The 18,288-nt window shown below is 44.0% G+C and overlaps 1 protein-coding gene across 1 annotated transcript in view; it reads right to left on the bottom strand.

Annotated features, from left to right (window-relative positions):
* Positions 1–18,288, bottom strand: part of WNT3A (Wnt family member 3A) — a 95,035-nt gene that overhangs the window by 31,598 nt on the left and 45,149 nt on the right. Inside the window, exon 2 of the mRNA XM_083824702.1 lies at positions 12,934–13,175. Coding sequence (XP_083680828.1) covers positions 12,934–13,175 — 242 coding nt within the window. The remainder of the gene's footprint in view (positions 1–12,933; positions 13,176–18,288) is intronic.

The following is an 18,288-nucleotide window of genomic DNA, read 5'->3' on the forward strand; positions in this document are numbered from 1 at the left end:
CTATCACGTGTTGGGATTCATCCCAAGCTGTCTGATCCCAATCAGGACCAAGCCTAGCTCTCCTGGCATTTTAAGCCAGGTTACCTGGTTCAGTTGCCCAGTCTGAACGAAGAACACCTTCCTCACTCTAGAAGGGCTGAGGGATTCAAAGAAAACTCTAAAACAGCAGTGGGCAAAATCCTCTTGAGAGGATGACAAAGCAGCAGTCAGCTCCACAGCCTCTCAAACAGCACAATACCCACCCCTAGCAAGAGAAGCCTGATATGCTTTCGGCTTTTGGTCAAACACAGTAGTGATCAACCTCATAAAATAGGCAAATATGTGCAGGTAATAATTCAGAGTGCTTGATGCAGTGATCTCACTGAGTTGCAACACTGATGATTACAGCTTCCCTGCCAGTGGAGCTGTAATGCTGATACATATATTTTTAAATTGCATCTTTCCTCCTCTGACAACTGCCTAACTATTATTTTGCAGCCAACAACAGTTGTATGAGGCTCATGCCAGAGCTGTAATGGTGAGTGTGCTAGAACACAGTATCATCCATTTCTAAAATATCTACTGGGAAAGTCAGGTTAAGCACAGAGATATGTTGGGATCCCTTTAAAGAAGCACAAAGCAAACACTTTTCACTCTTCCTTCTCTGTACTTTCTGAAAACACTGGCCTTATGTTAGGTTGTTTTAATGATTTTAGAGAAGTCACGGTAGCCTTAACATGAATAATGAACAAAAATATTAATGACTGGTGGGACAAAAATTCTCTGAAGGTTAATGGTTGTAGGGTTGAAGTGACAGGGTTTTGGGGAGAGTTTTTAATTCTTACGTTTGATTATTAGCTCCTTTGTTTGGAGAAGCACAAGAAACATGGTCCTGGCTGAGCAGTTCAAAAGCTCCAGTGTCCATTTGCCGTCCTGAAAACCAGCACAAGAAGGCATGATGCCATTTGCTTGATCAATGGAGCTACACAGTATTTTGTGATATGATATTTGTATTCTCTCAACTCTTTCCTGGTCCACAGGGACCAATAGCATGATATAGGGATGTGTTGGACCGAGGTTATAAATAATAAAGTCACACACAGAACTTTTCAAACCCTGTTATTTGTAGGCGTCTTGCTTTCAGTGAACACACTTGATGTGTTCAGGCACAAGTGACGTGTGCAGTAACTTCTGAGTGAGAAGACACTGTGCTCAGAAGAGCTAAATATAGAAAATATTCTTCATTTCAGATGTAATAAGTGCTACCGCTATTACAAATCTCATCATAGTGCCGCTGTGTGGGGCAGTGACTGAACATCTATCAGAGACTGGATGTGCCCCACAGAGCTCCCACCTGCCCCTCTCAGGGCTCTCAGTTCCAGCTGTGGAACAGTCTATATCTGAAACGCAGTTAGGAAAGCAGACTGAAAATGCTGCATGAACACAAACATCTATCTCTACCAAGAATCAACAGCACTAAAATACTTTGCCACCTTTTGTTACTTCTCCAAGAAGAATCTGTGCAATTTCCTGCTGGAGCATCTTCTTGGTGGAACTCTGTGTTTTATAACAGGGGAGAATGAGCCATGGATTTGGGGCCTATCTATTACAGCCCCAGTTTTACAGAGCTGTAAGGCTGCTTTATGAATTTAGAGGGTCCTTAGGAGAGCACTGCTGTTAATTCACTCCCAGTGAATTTGGATTTAGGCAGCTTGTCAGAATGAAGGAGTTATCTGAAGAGTATGTCATGCCTCAGGCTAGCAATGAGGGCCAAAAAATCAGATTTCCATACTATGGGAAATTCTAGTGGTGGTTTTATTTATTTTTTTATTTTGAGAGAGTGTTGAAAATCAGACAGAAAATATAACAGTCTGAATTTTTCCATGTGATAAAAGGCTGAAAAAAAATGGGCTCTTGAAGCATTTTATCTTGTTAATGTTGGAATTTTGTTTGACAAGATGAAATCATTCAGCTTCAATAATATCAAAACACTTCAATATTCTATAAAATATTAAATGTACAGCAATGTGCTTCTTTGATAATTTAATGACTTGCTATTGTGACATAAGGTCATGTTCAAACCAAAAAGAAGTAAAATTAGTTCTGTTCAAGAACTCAGATGAAACTCTCTGAAATGTACAAAACAAAACAAGAAAGTCAAAGCCGTGCATTTTTGCCTTGAAATTTTTGGGGTTTTGCAAAACATCTTAATTTTTATGTAGCTGACTTTTCTGATGGAAAACTGGCCCAGTAAATAAACAAATACATCTGTGACAAGATATAATATCTCCTGTGCTGGATTCTGAGTGCCTAGCCTAAGGGGTCTCCAACTTTTTTATGTCTCCGGGTGAACAGAAATATCTCCTTGTGCCCTCCCCACCCATTCATACTCCCACAACATCCCTGTGGCAACAGCTTCCCTGGGAAAGTAGCATGATTAGGAAAGGATAAACCATAATTATTAGCTATCATTTAATGTGATTTAGCACCTGGAAATAATGGAAAGGAAATTGTGCCAGATGCTTAGTCAACAAACTGCAGCCTACCAGGAAACGTTCCGTGAAGCATTACTGCCCCGTCGATCAAACCTGAGAGCAACAGCTATAAGCAGCCCAATAAAACTACCCAAATTATGTTGCAAGAGCTGCAGGGCCCTGCGTATGACCTACTTTGGTATCACTCTCTTTGAAGTGTCCTGTCATTTCTGCGGTGTGCTCCGTGGGAAATGGAGATGATGAGGAGCAAGGACCTGCTTCACTGTCTGTATCAAATCCAAAACCAGAGACAGAACCAAAACTTTTCTGCCTTGTTCCCTGTCATTGGCCCAGGGTGAGTCTGGAGCAGACAGCCAAATAACACCTATGCTTTATAAACTGTTTTTTCTTCTCCAGAAAGGGCCAGGTGACCCTTTATGGGTCTCCCCAATATGAAATAAAAGGAGAAGATACTCTCCATTCCTGCACTCGTGACCTGTATTCATTGCTGAGTTCCACCTCAAGCCTTGTGGATGGCTCTGTATTGCCCAGGATATTTTGCTGGGCCCTGGATTTCTGGCTATGTTTTGCCTTCAGGTTCTACGGCCACCTACAGCCGAAGCTCCAGAGCCTCCCTGATGTTCACCATGCTGCCTTCTACTTCTTAAGGCCCTCCGTGCCTCCAGCTTCAGTCAAAACAAGGCCACGACAGCTTCCTTCAAGCTTTTCCCTAAAGCATATCCATATTATGTTCTATTTATAGTCCTCTTTTTTTGGCTCTCTTAGTGATCTGCAGTGAGCAACACTCCCTAGAAGCACCTCAGTGAGCCATGGGAGCATGCTGAGGGTGAGCCGGAGATAGTACACTGGACACTTCCCTGCTTAATACCTTTGGGTCCACTTTACATAATCCTCAGGTACCTAAGCTTCACCCATTGCATGCTCTTTGTCCAAAAAAATGCCTCTTCTTTGTAGCACCCCTGCTCTCCTCTCATTCCTGCATTGTCCTCACTTCTCAGTCTTAAATCAACTGCACAGCAGCCCATGCAATATGGCCCTAATTGCTCCTATGAGCAGATCATTCACAGGTACAACTAAAATACGGAGTCATAACAGTCCCTTTTAACAATTCCCTCTCCCTGATGCCTGACCCTTGCCTCTTTGTTAATCCTATGCATCTTGGATGACAAGTCCTTCCTTTGAAGAATGTCCTCCCTGAAAGATGAGGCTGAGGGAGCAGGGAACCGCAGAAGTTAATCTATCAAGGAGCATCTAGCAGGCCTTTGCAGTGACCATGCTAACCTATCCCTTGCTGAGAAGTGCCTGGGCTTTCTCCTGCTCTGTAGCCCCTTGCACTGGATGTGCCAAGGAGGTTTGTGAAGTGTGTGTGAGTGGAAGACAGGCCATGGACACGACTGCGGTGCTCTGAGAAAGCCCTGACAGGCAGGCATTGCATCTGTTCCCCTGCCGTACAGAAAGGAGTGTGCAGGGCAGTGTTACATGTTGTTTTTCTCCTCTTGCTGCCCATCCATATCTGCTCATATAGAAACAGGAGGAAATGCTCTATAGGGATCTGACCTGATGATCCTGCAGCCCCTTCTGGACTTAAAACCCCTGCATCCATTCAGCACTGCCAGCTCATAACACATCTCCCAGGGTTAAAAAAAAAAAAAAAAAATCCACATTCACTGGCTTGGCTCCCTCTTTGTCAGCAGACTTTGCTTGTTTTGGCTGTTTGGTACATATCAGCAGACACATGGCTAGCTCCTCAGCCAGAGAAAGCACACTCGCGGACCTTAGCTCAGGACCCATCCCATGGCACCGTCGGGACACGGTGCTCGGGGTTGAAGCCCACCACATCCCCTTCCCCCTGTGCCTGCCGTGGTGGCCTCTGCGGGTGAAGACGACCGAGCCTCCGCCTCCCCCTTCTCCCTCCTGGCTCCCGTCCATGCGTGTGCGTGTCTGTGCCGCCCGTTGCGCGCGGAGGGCCCATTTGGGGTCGGGATTCTCGCAGGACAAAGGGATGCTAATCAGCTCCCTCTACTGTTGCCTTTTGTCTAGGACTAGCTCCCACGCTTGGACTTGGCACTCTGGGATGCGGCAGAGGGAGCTCCTTGTTGCAACCAGCCTGAGCCCAGTTGGGGAATGCAATGTACCCAGCAGGGAAAGGGGAAGGAGGGGGGAGGAAATAAATCTATAACTGCGCAGCCCGCTCGCTGCCAGCCCATCGCATTGTGCACGCCGCCTGAGGCAGAAGTTTCCAGTGCCTCCCGCCGCCGGGAGAGATGCCACCGGTTTTGTAGCCACAGGCTGTCTTGTTCCTGCTCCCCTCCCAGATCCCCCGTCTAATGTTTTAGTCGCCAGAAAAAATCTCCATGTCAGGGCTGACAGCTGAAGGCTGGTGGAGTGGGAGGTAGGAGGAAGCGCAGCGAGCAAACAGGATTGGCTCCTGGTGTTGCTGCTGTTTCACCATCAGCGCTCTCCCAAGTTTGCAGCCTCTGTCTGTTGGCTGCAGAAGGGAGCTGTTTATATGGGCTCAGAGGGCTCTGCAGAGGCACAAGAGCCAGATCTTTATCCCAGGATCACTTCACAGGTGGAGAGGTGATAAGGTCAGGACCTCTTGCTAAGAAACCCTAACTACACTTAAGCCCACCGAACACAGACCAAGGGCAGTCTCCAGCTGGCTCACCTATTCACATTGGGGTTGGAGAGACAAATGCAGCCAGACGTGATGATAACCGTAGTCTGCTGGGTGCTATCCTGTGGTACCAGATGGCTGCCCGGTGCTTGTCCTTGAACACCACTCAAGTCACAAAAGGCTGAAGTGATCCCTTCGGATGCTGACCAGGCCCTACCGGCAGCCCCAGCAGTAAGACAAGGACCTCCTTGGCCACGTCATGGGTATCCCGCTCCCAAAGGCCCTCATTAGTCCTTCACATTGTGTTAGTCCAACACATTGGCAAGTTCCCTTGGCATCTCCATTTGCTTTTATTGCAACTTTATTCTTGCCAAGGCTCTGTGGAAGCTGCTAATCTCCCAGTATGGACATGGGCTACAAACCAGAGGGTTGACTACCGCCCATACAGACCTCCCTAAAACCCAATTCCTCTCCAGAGCTGCTGCTGCTATTGAGCAAGTGAGAAAAGTCAGTTCAGAAATGCTGCAGCCATGGATATGAGCTGTTCTATACCTGTGGGCTGAAACATGGGATCAGGCAGTGCTATGATATACTGGCACTTATTACTGTCTCGTCTCCTGAAGTAATCCCCAGCTCCACGCTCAATTTATACTGACACTGAGCACAACTGATGCTTCTGTCCTGAGCCAGGAGCTGCCAGTCTTTTTCTCAGCAGCACTGGCAAATCTCTGGCCTACAGTATTTATGCATCTTGATGGCTGAGTGGAGCTTGCATAGTCACATTTTCAATCCTGATCCTTCCAGTTTCCTTCCCCATAGTTACAGGGTAGAGTTTGTAGATCTCCGTTGTTGATACCAGGGCAGCTGCCCAAATTGCCATTAGCGGAGAGGTAGACGGGGTGTGGTTGGAAATCAGATCCTCTTGGGAAGAGTTTCATGAGAGAGCAGAGAGTACCTCCTACATGTAACTAACCTCCTGGATGGATCAGTATCTTGTGGCTTTCTGCTCATGCCTTACTTTATTGCAGAAGTGGAGAAGTCTGATCTAGAGCAGGGGAAGGTGGGGGGGGGGGTAAGTATTTGGCACAGAGACAACTGAGATGCCAGAATGCCATCAGGAAAATATGATGAGGTCTGCTAAACATCTTAATTTTAAATCATGCAAGACATTATGGGATGGGATTATGCCTGAAATAACAAGGGACTGCCTGTACTCAGTGGTCCAGGAGATCCTTTTCAGTGCCATGTTCTTACATTACTAAAATGGCCTCTCCAACACGGGCTGGATGTCAGGACTGCTTTCTAGCAGGAGAGAGGCAGGGGTGGGAGCTACTTGCCCCCAAAAGTGGGCCTCTAAGAAGCGCACATGGAAGTCTGAGCCTGTAGCCCTAGGCTCCCTCTATAGTCAATGGAGAGAAATAAACATCTTGGTATGATTCATGTTATCCTGAGATAGGTGTCTAAGATAGGTCAGATGAATAGCTTTCTGGAGATACCAACTGCTCTCCACTGACTACAAAGGGAGCCTGGGGTGACTAGCTCAGACTTCGACATCTAACTTTGGTAGATGAGATTAGCTCTGAGAGCCCGTGGAGTGGTATTGTTACGACACAACGAGAAAAAAAAATATGGAGACTTGTGTCTCCAAGGTATTATAACTGAATTTAGAAGTCTTGTTCTGTTCCTGCTAAACCTTGGGGAAGAACTCACATGGCACAAGTTGAGCTGTCTCCTCCACAGGGAGTAACAGGGACAAAAGAGTGAACACATAAACATAGCTACATCTTGGCATTCTTGAGAGAGAAGAGACATGGGGCTTATCTCCAGAAGATCAAGAATCCAAATTAAGCCTAGCTTCAAAGGTAACAGCAGCCAGCATCCCATAAAATACTAGATGCGACTTGAATCCCACATCCCTAATGAGCTAGACGAACGCCTGTTCTGCCCCTCATGTGGTCCATGGGAGCAGGAGTCTTCTCACCAGAGAGCCGGATTCCCTGGATTCCCTCCCTGGATTGATGGAGAGATGTAGAAACTTCAGGGTGTGAATAATTTCATTGTAGATGTCTACAGAGAGTCGAATGAATCATGCCCAGAGGACCCCAGCATCAGATGGAACTCCCTTGACCTGTCTCACTGTCTGACATAACGCACCCAACTTTGCTGACTCACGGCTCTTCTGCAGGCCTCAGTTTCAACCTTTTAATTTCTTGTGGTGGAGAGCAACGTCAGAAGTTCTCCCAAGCAACATGTTTAGCTTAGCAGGATATTGATGACTGACCTGTTTACGAAGTGTAAATCACAAAGAGAATGCCCTGTTCTAGGAGAGTTATCCTGAATCTAGCAAGGAAAAATATAGTGAGTGGTTGTCAACGCCAGGGTAGCAGTGCACATGAAATGAGGAAACTACTAAAAGGAGTGCTAGATCCTCTATCTTTTGGTGTTATGTCAAGACAAGACATCTTTTGGGAAGAGATGTCCCAGTCAAATTCAGATTTTGGTTTCGTTCCAGAAGTCTTGAGGTGAAATACTCCAGTCTGCATCCTGAAAGAAATTTGGATAGTCTGACGGTCCTGACAGGCCTTAAACATTCAATGAACGTGTTACTAAGGGAAGGAGGGAAATGGAAGGAGAGTAGAGGCATTTGGGATCCAGTAATTTCATATCTGTATCAATCACACGCTATTATTGCTGCCCCGTTCCTTTGCCAGATGTCCTTCAAGGAAATGATTTGCTATCGTTTTCTGAAGGACACTCTGCTGTATCTATAGGGCCTTGTCCTCTGCAGGGACATCATGAGTAGAGGTAACAGCAATTCTTCATGGTCGCCTTGGATGACATCCCATCCCACCTTGATTTGTGCTGGAAGGCAAGATATCTACCCAGCTAAAGCAATTCTGTGGTCTCAAATACACTGTATTTCATGCCATACCCATCCTGGTAACTGCTCAGGCAGGAGCTGTACCAAAAAGGCTGTCTCTTTGCTGGGCAGGAAGGGGGCTATGCCAGGAGGGCATGAACCTGGGCACTCCACCAGTTTTGTGGCTCTGGTCATTTCCATTCTCGCAGGGGTGATGGCCAACAATTATTTCCAGAATTAATTTATGTCCCCAAGCCTCCGCATCACCTATTAGACTCTCATTTGTCCAGCAGGGAATTTGATTTATGTCCTCAGAGGGCACATCCGACGGGCGCAGACGCTTGACAAAGCCACACGCCCTGGCTCATCCAAGCCCCATCGCATGCCGGCAAATGCCCCGACGTACGAAAAAAGGGACGGAGTGGCTTCCAAAGGTTGCATGAGTGTTAAACTCTAATAAACAAGCCCCGTCGGTGAAAGCTGAAAGAATCCGAGCCCTCCCCAACAAAGCATTTAATCCAGTTTGGCGTAACCTTTGACATTATTAGGGATCGCAGTGACCCTAATCCAATCAGATTGATTAACTAAAGCAGAGACCCCATAAGCTGACCCCCCTCTGGCCTCTGCTATTTAGCCCTGACCAAACAGTGGGAGAGACGTGCCGTATTTACACCACAATGGGTCCGCGCTGAGAACCTGTTTCATTACAGAGCGACTTAAACTCCCATTACTCCATCAATGTATCATTCTTCAATAGTTCATTAAAAGCTGCTCCTCCACAACGACGATTAACCATTTCTCAGCCCAACTGGCAGGTTTAGAGCCCCAGCCAGTCTTTAGCAGAAGGAGGTGGGAGTGAGTGAAAGAAATAGATAGACAAGGGCTCCCTTTTTAAATTTAAACGAACTGGGGGGCTTAAATAGTTTGAGGTAATTTACTTTTATTGAAAGGAGGAGGAGAGGGAGGAAACTTTTATTTTGACTTAATTATGTGCCGAGGTCCTTTAAAGAGACAGGGCTACGATAAGCTTTTATTGTGTTAGCTCTCTTGAGATTGGTTCATATTTCTGCCCAGAGGAGTTTCAAAGAGAGCTCTCACTGTGCGGAGAGGCTAGAAAATGCACCACAACTTGTCTTTAGTCCATAAATGTTAAAAATGTGGCAAATGACACAACTCCTAATAGCCACTTAGTTTTGAGATGGAAAACTCCTTCTGGGTTGCGCAGTTCACTTTCTGTTATTGGTGAAGGCATGTCTCTCGACTACATCCTCCAGAATCTTATCCTGTATATTTTTAAAGACAACTTAAAAATCTTTCCTTGATCTTTAGGGAACTGAAAGATATGGAAACTACCTTACAAACTGCCACCCAGGTAAGCAGCTGGGCATGAGCTGTGGCTAATGTGATCTCTTAATATCGCATGGCTGTGGCCACACTCTGCTCCACTACTTCACACAATACAGATGAAAAAACATTATGAGCCCCAAAGAAATAAATAAGAACATATTTTTTTTCCTGTATAATTCATTCTGTTAGAAAATTTCAAGTGCTTTTGTCTCCACAGTAGCTGAGATTTGAACTTCTGGGAGACCAGAAGCAACGTGAACTGTGGCCCCTTATATATGTTTGATAGACAGACAGATCGGCTTAGGTAGGAGGGAGATCAGGCTCACTTCTCTTCCTATAAAGACATGCTGGTCTTTGAATTCCCAACAACTTAGGGTACCTGAGACACCTATTTCATAGCATTTTACAAGGAAGGCCCATATATATATATATACACACTATGTATACTACTGTATATATATATATTATATATAGTATATATATACACTATATATATACACTATAAGATATATAGTATTCCATTTTCCATTCCATTTGATTTTCCATTCCATATTCCATGTTACAAGGAAGACTCATATATTTATATACTATATATACTACTATATATATATACTATAAGATATATATATACTACCTATATAATACATATATGTATACATAGTTATGACTAATACAGATGGGATTTCTTTCCACAGACAGGCTTGTGAGGAAAAAAGAGTCCGGTTCCAGATGAGATATCAGAATATGGCTCTTAAGGGGCCTGGTCTGGTGACAGCTTGGCACGGCTGAATCACAGCGCGAGCCTAGCCCTGAATTAGCAATGAGATGCCAAAGCAACACGGGCAGCCCAGACAGTGAGGCAGCCTCAGAGAGATTTGGGCCTAGGAAGTATTTCCTGAAGGCATTAAAATCAATCCTTTTCAATCAAAAAGTCCAGATAGTCGTGCAAGGCAAAAGGGAATTGCTTTAGTGACTACGCTGGTGTGTGCTGAGGGAAGACAGGGCCCCTATTGACAGAGATGAGAGGCTGAAGTTGGATCTTGGGTGACTTAAAATTCAGGGCACAATACAGAGTTTTTCTTTTCTTTCTTTCCTTCTTTCTTTCTTTCCTTCTTTCCTTCTTTCTTTCTTTCTTTCTTTCTTTCTTTCTTTCTTTCTTTCTTTCTTTCTTTCTCTTTTCTTTCTTTCTTTCTTTCTTTCTTTCTTTCTTTCTTTCTTTCTTTCTTTCTTTCTCTTTCTTTCTTTCTTTCTTTCTTTCTTTCTTTCTTTCTTTCTTTCTTTCTCTTTCTTTCTTTCTTTCTTTCTTTCTTTCTTTCTTTCTTTCTTTCTTTCTTTCTTTCTTTCCTCTTTCTTTCTTTCCTTTTTCTTTCTTTCTTTCTTTCTTTCTTTCTTTCTTTCTTTCTTTCTTTCTTTCTTTCTTTCTTTCTTTCTTTCTTTCTTTCTTTTTCTTTCTTTCTTTCTCTTTCTTTCTTTTCCTTCCTTCCTTCCTTCCTTCCTTCCTTCCTTCCTTCCTTCCTTCCTTCCTTCCTTCCTTCCTTCCTTCCTCTCTCTTTCTCTCTCTCTTTCTTTCTTTCTCTCTTTCTCTCCTTCTCTCCTTCTCTCTCTTTCTTTTTTTTCTTTCTCTCTTTCTCTTTCTCTCTCTCTTTCTCTCTCTCCCTTTCTTTCTCCCTTTCTCTTTCTTCTTCTTCCTCTCTTCCTCTCTTCCTCTCTTCCTCTCTTTCTCTCTTTCTCTCTTTCTCTCTTTCTCTCTTTCTCTCTTTCTCTCTTTCTCTCTCTCTTTCTCTTTTTCTTTTTTCTCCTTCTCTCTTTCTGGGTAGGAGCTCAAATATGTTCCTACCCTGGGGGATCTGCCGCACAAGAATGTGACTGAGCTGTTTTTTCTCCCCCCTCCTGCTGTAGGTGAAGCAAAACTGAAGGGTGGTTTGATTCTCCCTCAAGGAACAACATTCTTCAGTTATGAAATCGTCCCAGCCTTCTCTCCCTCTTTGAGCCTGGCTACTGAAAGCCTGCAGTCTCAAGCAGGGACAGACCATTCATGTTGACATGGTTGTGAGATAAGGCTTGTGGGATCGGGGCCCCTTTGGTCAGCCAGGAGGTGAAGATCTCTTTCCTCCTGCTGTCATTGCTACAGGAGACACCAAGTATCTAATCCAAGAGCTTCTGTAGTGCGAGGAGATCCACGTGTCCTTGAGGAGATCCAGCCTTGTGACAAAGCAAAGGCATTGATTTATCTGGTTCACTTACTCCCTGCGCCCAGTGGACGCTCTTGGGCGAGTTACCTTGGGCAAGTTGCCGATGGGAAAAATGTTTTGCTGTGCTGGCCTAATTCAAACGCTATAGTCACCCGGGAGTGATGCACCCAGAATAGGTACTTTAATTACATGCCAAAAATTGTGATATGACACCTTGATATGGCTGTAAGTGCAGCACACTGCGGCTCTTACAGGTGTAATTGTTTTGGGATGATCTCTCCCTGATAAACCCTGATGGTGACACCAGCATAAGCGCAGAGCCTCAGCTCCTAGCGGGGTAACGGTACCCACCCAGGGCTGAAATCACCTCTGCTGGGTGCGTGTGAGATGCCTGTTCTGGCTGGTGGAGGCCCCGCCATGATACAAATCAAGGCTTTGTTCTCTGCTGGCTGCCGCCATGCTCTCTGGCGTATTTTTAAAAATCCACGCAGGAAGAAATGCCCGAGCCTCTTCTGAGTCACACAGCAGGGGAAAAACAAATGAAAGCCTGTAAAATCCCCTCTTTCCTGACAGCGAATCCTGGAAGGACGTACCCTGAGATGAAGAGCTACATACACTGGATCAGAAGGGTTCCCTGAAACATATCCAGGATGCTCCCTCCTCTCCTTATACAAGATCAAATAGTGCTGCCTGTTATTCCAGAGAAAGTAATTCCAACTGCCAGACTATCAGGAATATATAACTGTTTCCGTTTTGCTAAACCAAGAGAAGAGAGGAAAAGGGGGAAAAAAAAAAAAAAAAGGGGGAAGGTTTTCCATTCCTCTTCTGGTGCTCTCCTATTCCTCTGTAGCTCTGCACAGGGCAACTGGATTTACCATCTCAGCAGGACCCAAATGCAAAGCAAGTCTGCCTCGTGGACAAACCCCTTTGTGCTCAAGGGAAAGACAGAGCCTGACCCAGCAATTCAGCAAGTTAGGATAAAATATTTCTAATAGTTCCCACTTACATCAGCTGGAGCTTATATCAGGGGGAGCTGGGTCAGAATTAGCTGCCTGAATTACTGTACTGTCTTAATTTGCCATGTTCAAAACCAATGAAAGCAGAACCATTAGCAGTAAGATTTCTGCAGGCCTTTGAACTTCATTGTATCCCATTACAGCACCAACACTGAAGGTGTCTGATAAGTCACACCCTTAGGAACCATCCCCAAAGGGACTGCATTCAGACGCTGCCATGCAGCCCATCATTTCCCCTCTGCAATCACTGGGAGAGATGCGAAAGTGGCATGAAGTGCCATGGGGTCAGAAAAGGACAGGCATTTGGGCATGTGTTTTACATGGAAATTGATCACACGTAAACAAGTTCGCAGCAGGTTTCTCAAAATTTTTTGCTGCTACTCCACCATGGACACTGCTGTCACAAAACCCATAGCACCAGGCTCACCTTTATCTAGCACGGGCCCGAAGATGGCTAGGCTGTCATTGACAGTTGTGCAGTTCCACCTCCTCCCTCGAAATTGGTGCTGGCACTCCTGGATCCCAATCTTCACCCCTTCTGCTACGCTGGGCATGATCTCCACATAGTTCCGACAGAAGCGTAGCTGCTTGGGGACCAGTCCTGGGATGCTCCCGCAGAGGATGGGCTGAGTCCCCAGGGAGGAATACTGGTGACCAATTGCCAAGGACCTGGAAAAAGCACAAGGAAAAAGAGATGCTGTCAGACTGGCTTTCACCTTTTTACCTGAATCCAAGAATGGGAAGAGAAAACCAATATTTTCAGTTCCTCTGTGCATTCCCCTCTCCTGAAGACGTCCTTTCCACTGTCTTCTCTCCAAAACAACATAATCTCTCTGCTGAGGTTCTCTATAGGTCCAACAGGGCAAGAAACTCTACCTTTCTTATCTTCCTTCCCATTCCTTCATCCTCTCAAAGTTATCATTGAGCTTCTTCCCAAAGATTCTCATCTCATACAGTTAGTTTCTTTTGCAACCAGCAGATCAAACCATATTTCTTTCTTTGAGAGCCACATGTACATGTACAACAGCAGGTGGGTTTTACAGGAAATTTGGGCAGCTGCAGAAGCCCAGGGATTAGAGAGTCAAAAGCACTTTCAGAGCTACACAAGGTAATAACACAAACTGTAGAAGATACCACGCTCCAGGTCTTTGGAAGGGAAACACGAAAAACTGATGATCACACAGTTCATCAGTGTGCCCTGTATGTTTGAACCTTATCAGGTAGCTTGTGTGCACTGAAACTGAATGTAAAAATTTGAGCAGATTGGACCACGAAAACTTTAAAAACCTGACTCTGAGCTAAATGCCATGGGAGCGCTACATAAACTCACTACACCATGACATTTTCATAAGGAGCTAAATTTCCTGTGCTATAGGGAAATGGGAATGGAAATGTAGACCCAATGGAATGAAGGTAAGCTGAGAAAAAAACACTCCCATGGCTTAATAAGGGTCCAATATCAATGTTATTCCCCCGTGTGAAAAAAGGGGCTCATGTCAGTAGAGACATTCATGCAAGTGTGCGTGCAAGTTTGGTGCCATGGCTGGCGTATTGGTAACCTCCCTAAAAATATGGTCTGGGAAAGATTTTGTACTCCTTAGTAAAGTATTTCCAGTAACACCTGCTTCATTTGGGCATGTGCTTTGCAAAGATTTATGGTGGGGCTTTCTAATCAGTTTGAAGTGTTTAACAAATAAATTATTCAAATAACTGCCAGTGTCTTTCTGGATATTAGTTTAGCAGATTTTCACTTTACTCTCGCACCAATTTTAATCCGGGAAACTTCAAAAGCAGGGTTGTATTTTCACAAAACAATGCCAGCTTTGCTGTACTGACACAAGGATATGGAGATCCTACTTTGACCATCAGTCTGTGAATTGTTTTGGTTAAAATGTGGAGATTAAAATGAAAATTGAAAACAACAACCACAACAACAGCTTGAGTGCAGCTTCTGTGCTGAGCCAAATGGAAGCCTGCTGAAAGGAGTGTCCATGAACCATTTTGTTGGTTGAAGCCTTCGAGACAAACAAGTCAGCTATGCAGAGAGATCAGCAGATATGTAGCTAATTAGATAGATTTTTAAAGTGTTTTTACTGGTGCTTCTAATAATAACCTTGATTACTAAAAGTGAAGGGATTTTTACAGTATAATTTCCTTTTCTTCTAATTAAATCTCTTGATTGACTTTTCTGCTTGGAATTAATGACAAACAGAAACCTGCCTGGGCAGTGTGTATTTCTGTTTACATTCGTTTTTGCTATGTGGTTTTCATTTGGGAACAGCCTGGTGTGTTTGTATTATCAACAGGCAGACAGGGAATATGTCTCCACTCTCTGTTGCTCTAAATAAAATAAATAAAATAAAATAAATAAAATAAAATATTACAAAAATATTTCGTTTTGGGGGTTCACAAGAAAATTAGCTTGACATTATAGCTTTTCCAGACTTGGATAAAAATTGTTTGACATTGTCTGTCCTTTATACGGGAGAAGAGTATTTGCAGTCAGTAAGATGCCATCCTAGTGGGTACCCAGTCAAGAGAAGATAGAGGTGAAAAGGAAGTGGACATTTAGATTGTCAGGTACCAAGGCATTTTAGGCTCAACTCAGCAACTTTGCCAAGTGTGAATAGACTATGCTTCAGAAATTTGTCCTTTCCAGGCAGGTGAGATATCCCTCTGTCATGACATTCATTTCTCAATCCCAAAGATTTCCCTAGGTAAGACTCTGGCACTAAGATAATCAGCCTGGCCAAGATGGAGGCCTCCAAGACATTGCCGAGTAAATTAAATTTAGATGGACAAGGCAGGAGTTGCCTGAGAAAGTAAAGGATTTTCAACCGATTTCCTAAATTTAGGTGCCTCTTTCCACCTCAGCTGCATTATTAGCAGAAGATTAATCTCACCTAGCATTGACAGTTCTTCCTACCCCAGGACTGGAGTATGAGACAAGTATGAACTGCCATCCAGAAGTGCCTGTCTTTTTCCAGCAAGTTAAAAGGGTAAGGAAGGCAGCTTACATGGACTAGGAATTGTGTTCATCTCACCTACCTTCTTATGTCACAGCATGGACATCTCCATCTGATCTACACACCCCGGGCTGCTTTAGTAATCAGTTAGTGGAGGGAAACCAGCACTTCTAGGGCACAATTCATCTGCCCCATTTTAGATGTCTGCTTAGGATGAGGTGAATCATGGCCTTGCCAACACATTGACTGTGTTGACTAGACTATCAAGACACCCTGGGTGACTGGCTGAGTGGGATATGTCTGCACTGTAAGAATCTCCAGATGAATCATGATAGCTAACATATGGGATGGCTAAGTTCCTTGAAAAAGTCCAGCCCAGGAAAGCTAAGAGCTGTGTTGAAGTCCATGCAAAGAGCTAAGCTGTAGGACGAAGACATGTTCTTGCAGGAGTGGTCAAGAGCAGACCAAGGAAAGGACTGAGCTAACTAGTTTTCCCTATCTTTGTGGCTTGATGGGGATTTTCTTGAGCTTTTGATTAATTCAGGGAACAACTAGTGGCCTAAAAACACCAGTGAAGTGGAGCCCATGCCAGGTGTTTTCACTGTGACTTTGCTGTGTACATTTTCATTTCACTGTTAAGCTACATACGAAACACTGGATCATAGTTCCTGGACTAAAGACACCTTCTAAAACATTGTTTCAGGATTCATAGGATTTGGTTGGTGTGTTCCCTCTGTAGCCTTGTTGAGCATATGGAGTTTTAGAGTGCTACATCTCCAAATCAAACCCCATTCAGTCCCCAAACACCTGTGAGATGAAGTATTTCCAGAAGCTAAATTTAGACACTTTAAACTCAAAAGATACATGCTCCTTATCTCTATAAACACTGGGGAGAAACATGTTTTCACTGAAGCTTACAGCCTCCAGAGAAGAGCATAAGCTTAGTTGGTCTGATTCATCTTTGAGAGAGTAATTCCTCCACTGACTATGGAGAGTCTAGGATGGCTGCTTCCAGTGCCTAAGGTTAACTTTGGTTAAAATATCTATAAAGCTTGTTCCCACATCAACCAAAGTCACCAATAACCTTCCCAAAGCTTTTGTAAGTGCCTCATTCAGTTCTTAACAAAGACAATATATCCACTGAGATAGAATCAACCTGTTGTTGGCTCCATATGTCATGTTGTGAAGCCAGAAGGACATTCTTCAGCTATTTCAACAGGACCTGGATGAAACGTTAGGTTTCCAACTAAACTTGAATTTATGTGAACATCCAAACTCATTCCTCTCTCTACATTTTTGGGAAGTTACTGCAGTGGTACAGTGAAAACACCAGTTACAGGAAGAGGAGTTTATAGGTTGGTGCCCTCAACTATTCGTTTCCGTTGCTGGGAAGATCATCTAAGATTAAAAAAAATAAAAACATGTAGAAATACTTTTAATTGCTTTTCACACTGCTCCCTTCTCAATACAGTAGGGAAACAGTCACACCTTGCTTTGATCTGTGTTACAGTCTGGAAAGTTTAATCTGCAAAAGACAATCTCTAGCAAGAGTCTTGTTCTCAAGGCGTCATCAGGCACTGAGACAGTGAAATGTAAATTTGGCATTTCATGGAGGAGTGTGTAGTCACTTCATTTCCAGCTGAAGATACAGGGTGGAATCTCAACATCCCTCCATGTGCAGTGTCTCCGCACAGCTAAGTATTGTCCTTGTCCTAGCTCACTTGCAGACTCTGGAGTATGATAACATCAATCGGAGCACCCCCTTTTGGTCTCTACTTTGCTACCAGCATCCAGATGTAAACACTTTCTCCCTCTCTATGGTCAGTTCTTTGTTAGGAGAGCTACATTCTTTCAGCTTCCTGTCATTTTTATTGATCATGAGATATGGACCTTATGAACTTTCCACTCCACCCACCCCAAACAAAGAAACAAACAAAAAATCCACCACCACCACCAACACCGTCAAACAAACAAACAAACAAAAAAAAAACAACAAAAAAAAACCACAACTAAAACTTTTAGAAAAGACTGGGAAAGCCTATGAAGATCAGAATCTCATTTCAGTGTTACTCAACATTCTGGTAGCTCTCATTGTTGATTCTTCTCATTGTTTCCAATGATCAAATCTGTCTTTTGCATTTTCCACTCTCCTGCGATTTGCTTCTGAACTGTTTTCCACGTGGTGGTTATCTTGAAAATGCCATGTCAAGAAATGGGCCAAGTGGTGAATATTGTGGTCTAACCAGTTATCATCAAATTTCTTAAGCACCAACGCTTTCTGAATGCATTGACACTGACCTGTTTTTTTTTTATTACTGAAGAATTCATGAAGCACCCAGTTTTAGAAAAAAGCTCATCCCCAGAACAGGACCTGCTTAAGTTTGACCCAAGGGAAAGGGTCAGAGACATTTTTTTTCAAACCAATTTGCTTTCTCTTGCCATTAGCTCAGGAGGAGCCATGAAAACACTATTCTGTATGTCCACAGCCAAAGTTCTTCGCTTATCTTTAAGCTTTGCATGCCCTGAAGTGTTTAATTCAACCTTCAGTGAGCATTTTTCTTTGCCAACACACCTAGAGAGCTCTTCATTTCCCTTATCTCAATCTATCTGCTCCTTCAGCAGAGCGGTTGTAGATAAGTACCCAGGCACCTTCTTAATAAATTACATGTACCCTCCCTCTTGGAATGGACACCCCATCCAGTTTATGAGGAAGAAATATGCAGGAAATATATTCTCATAGGTTCTTCAGGAAAAAGGAGAAGGCTTCAGTTCTGGATGACCTTGCTGTACAGCACCACTTTACCGAGTTTTCAAGG

This window comes from Anser anser (genome assembly GCF_964211835.1).
Source record: "Anser anser genome assembly, chromosome: 2".
Taxonomy (NCBI): Eukaryota; Metazoa; Chordata; class Aves; order Anseriformes; family Anatidae; genus Anser; species Anser anser.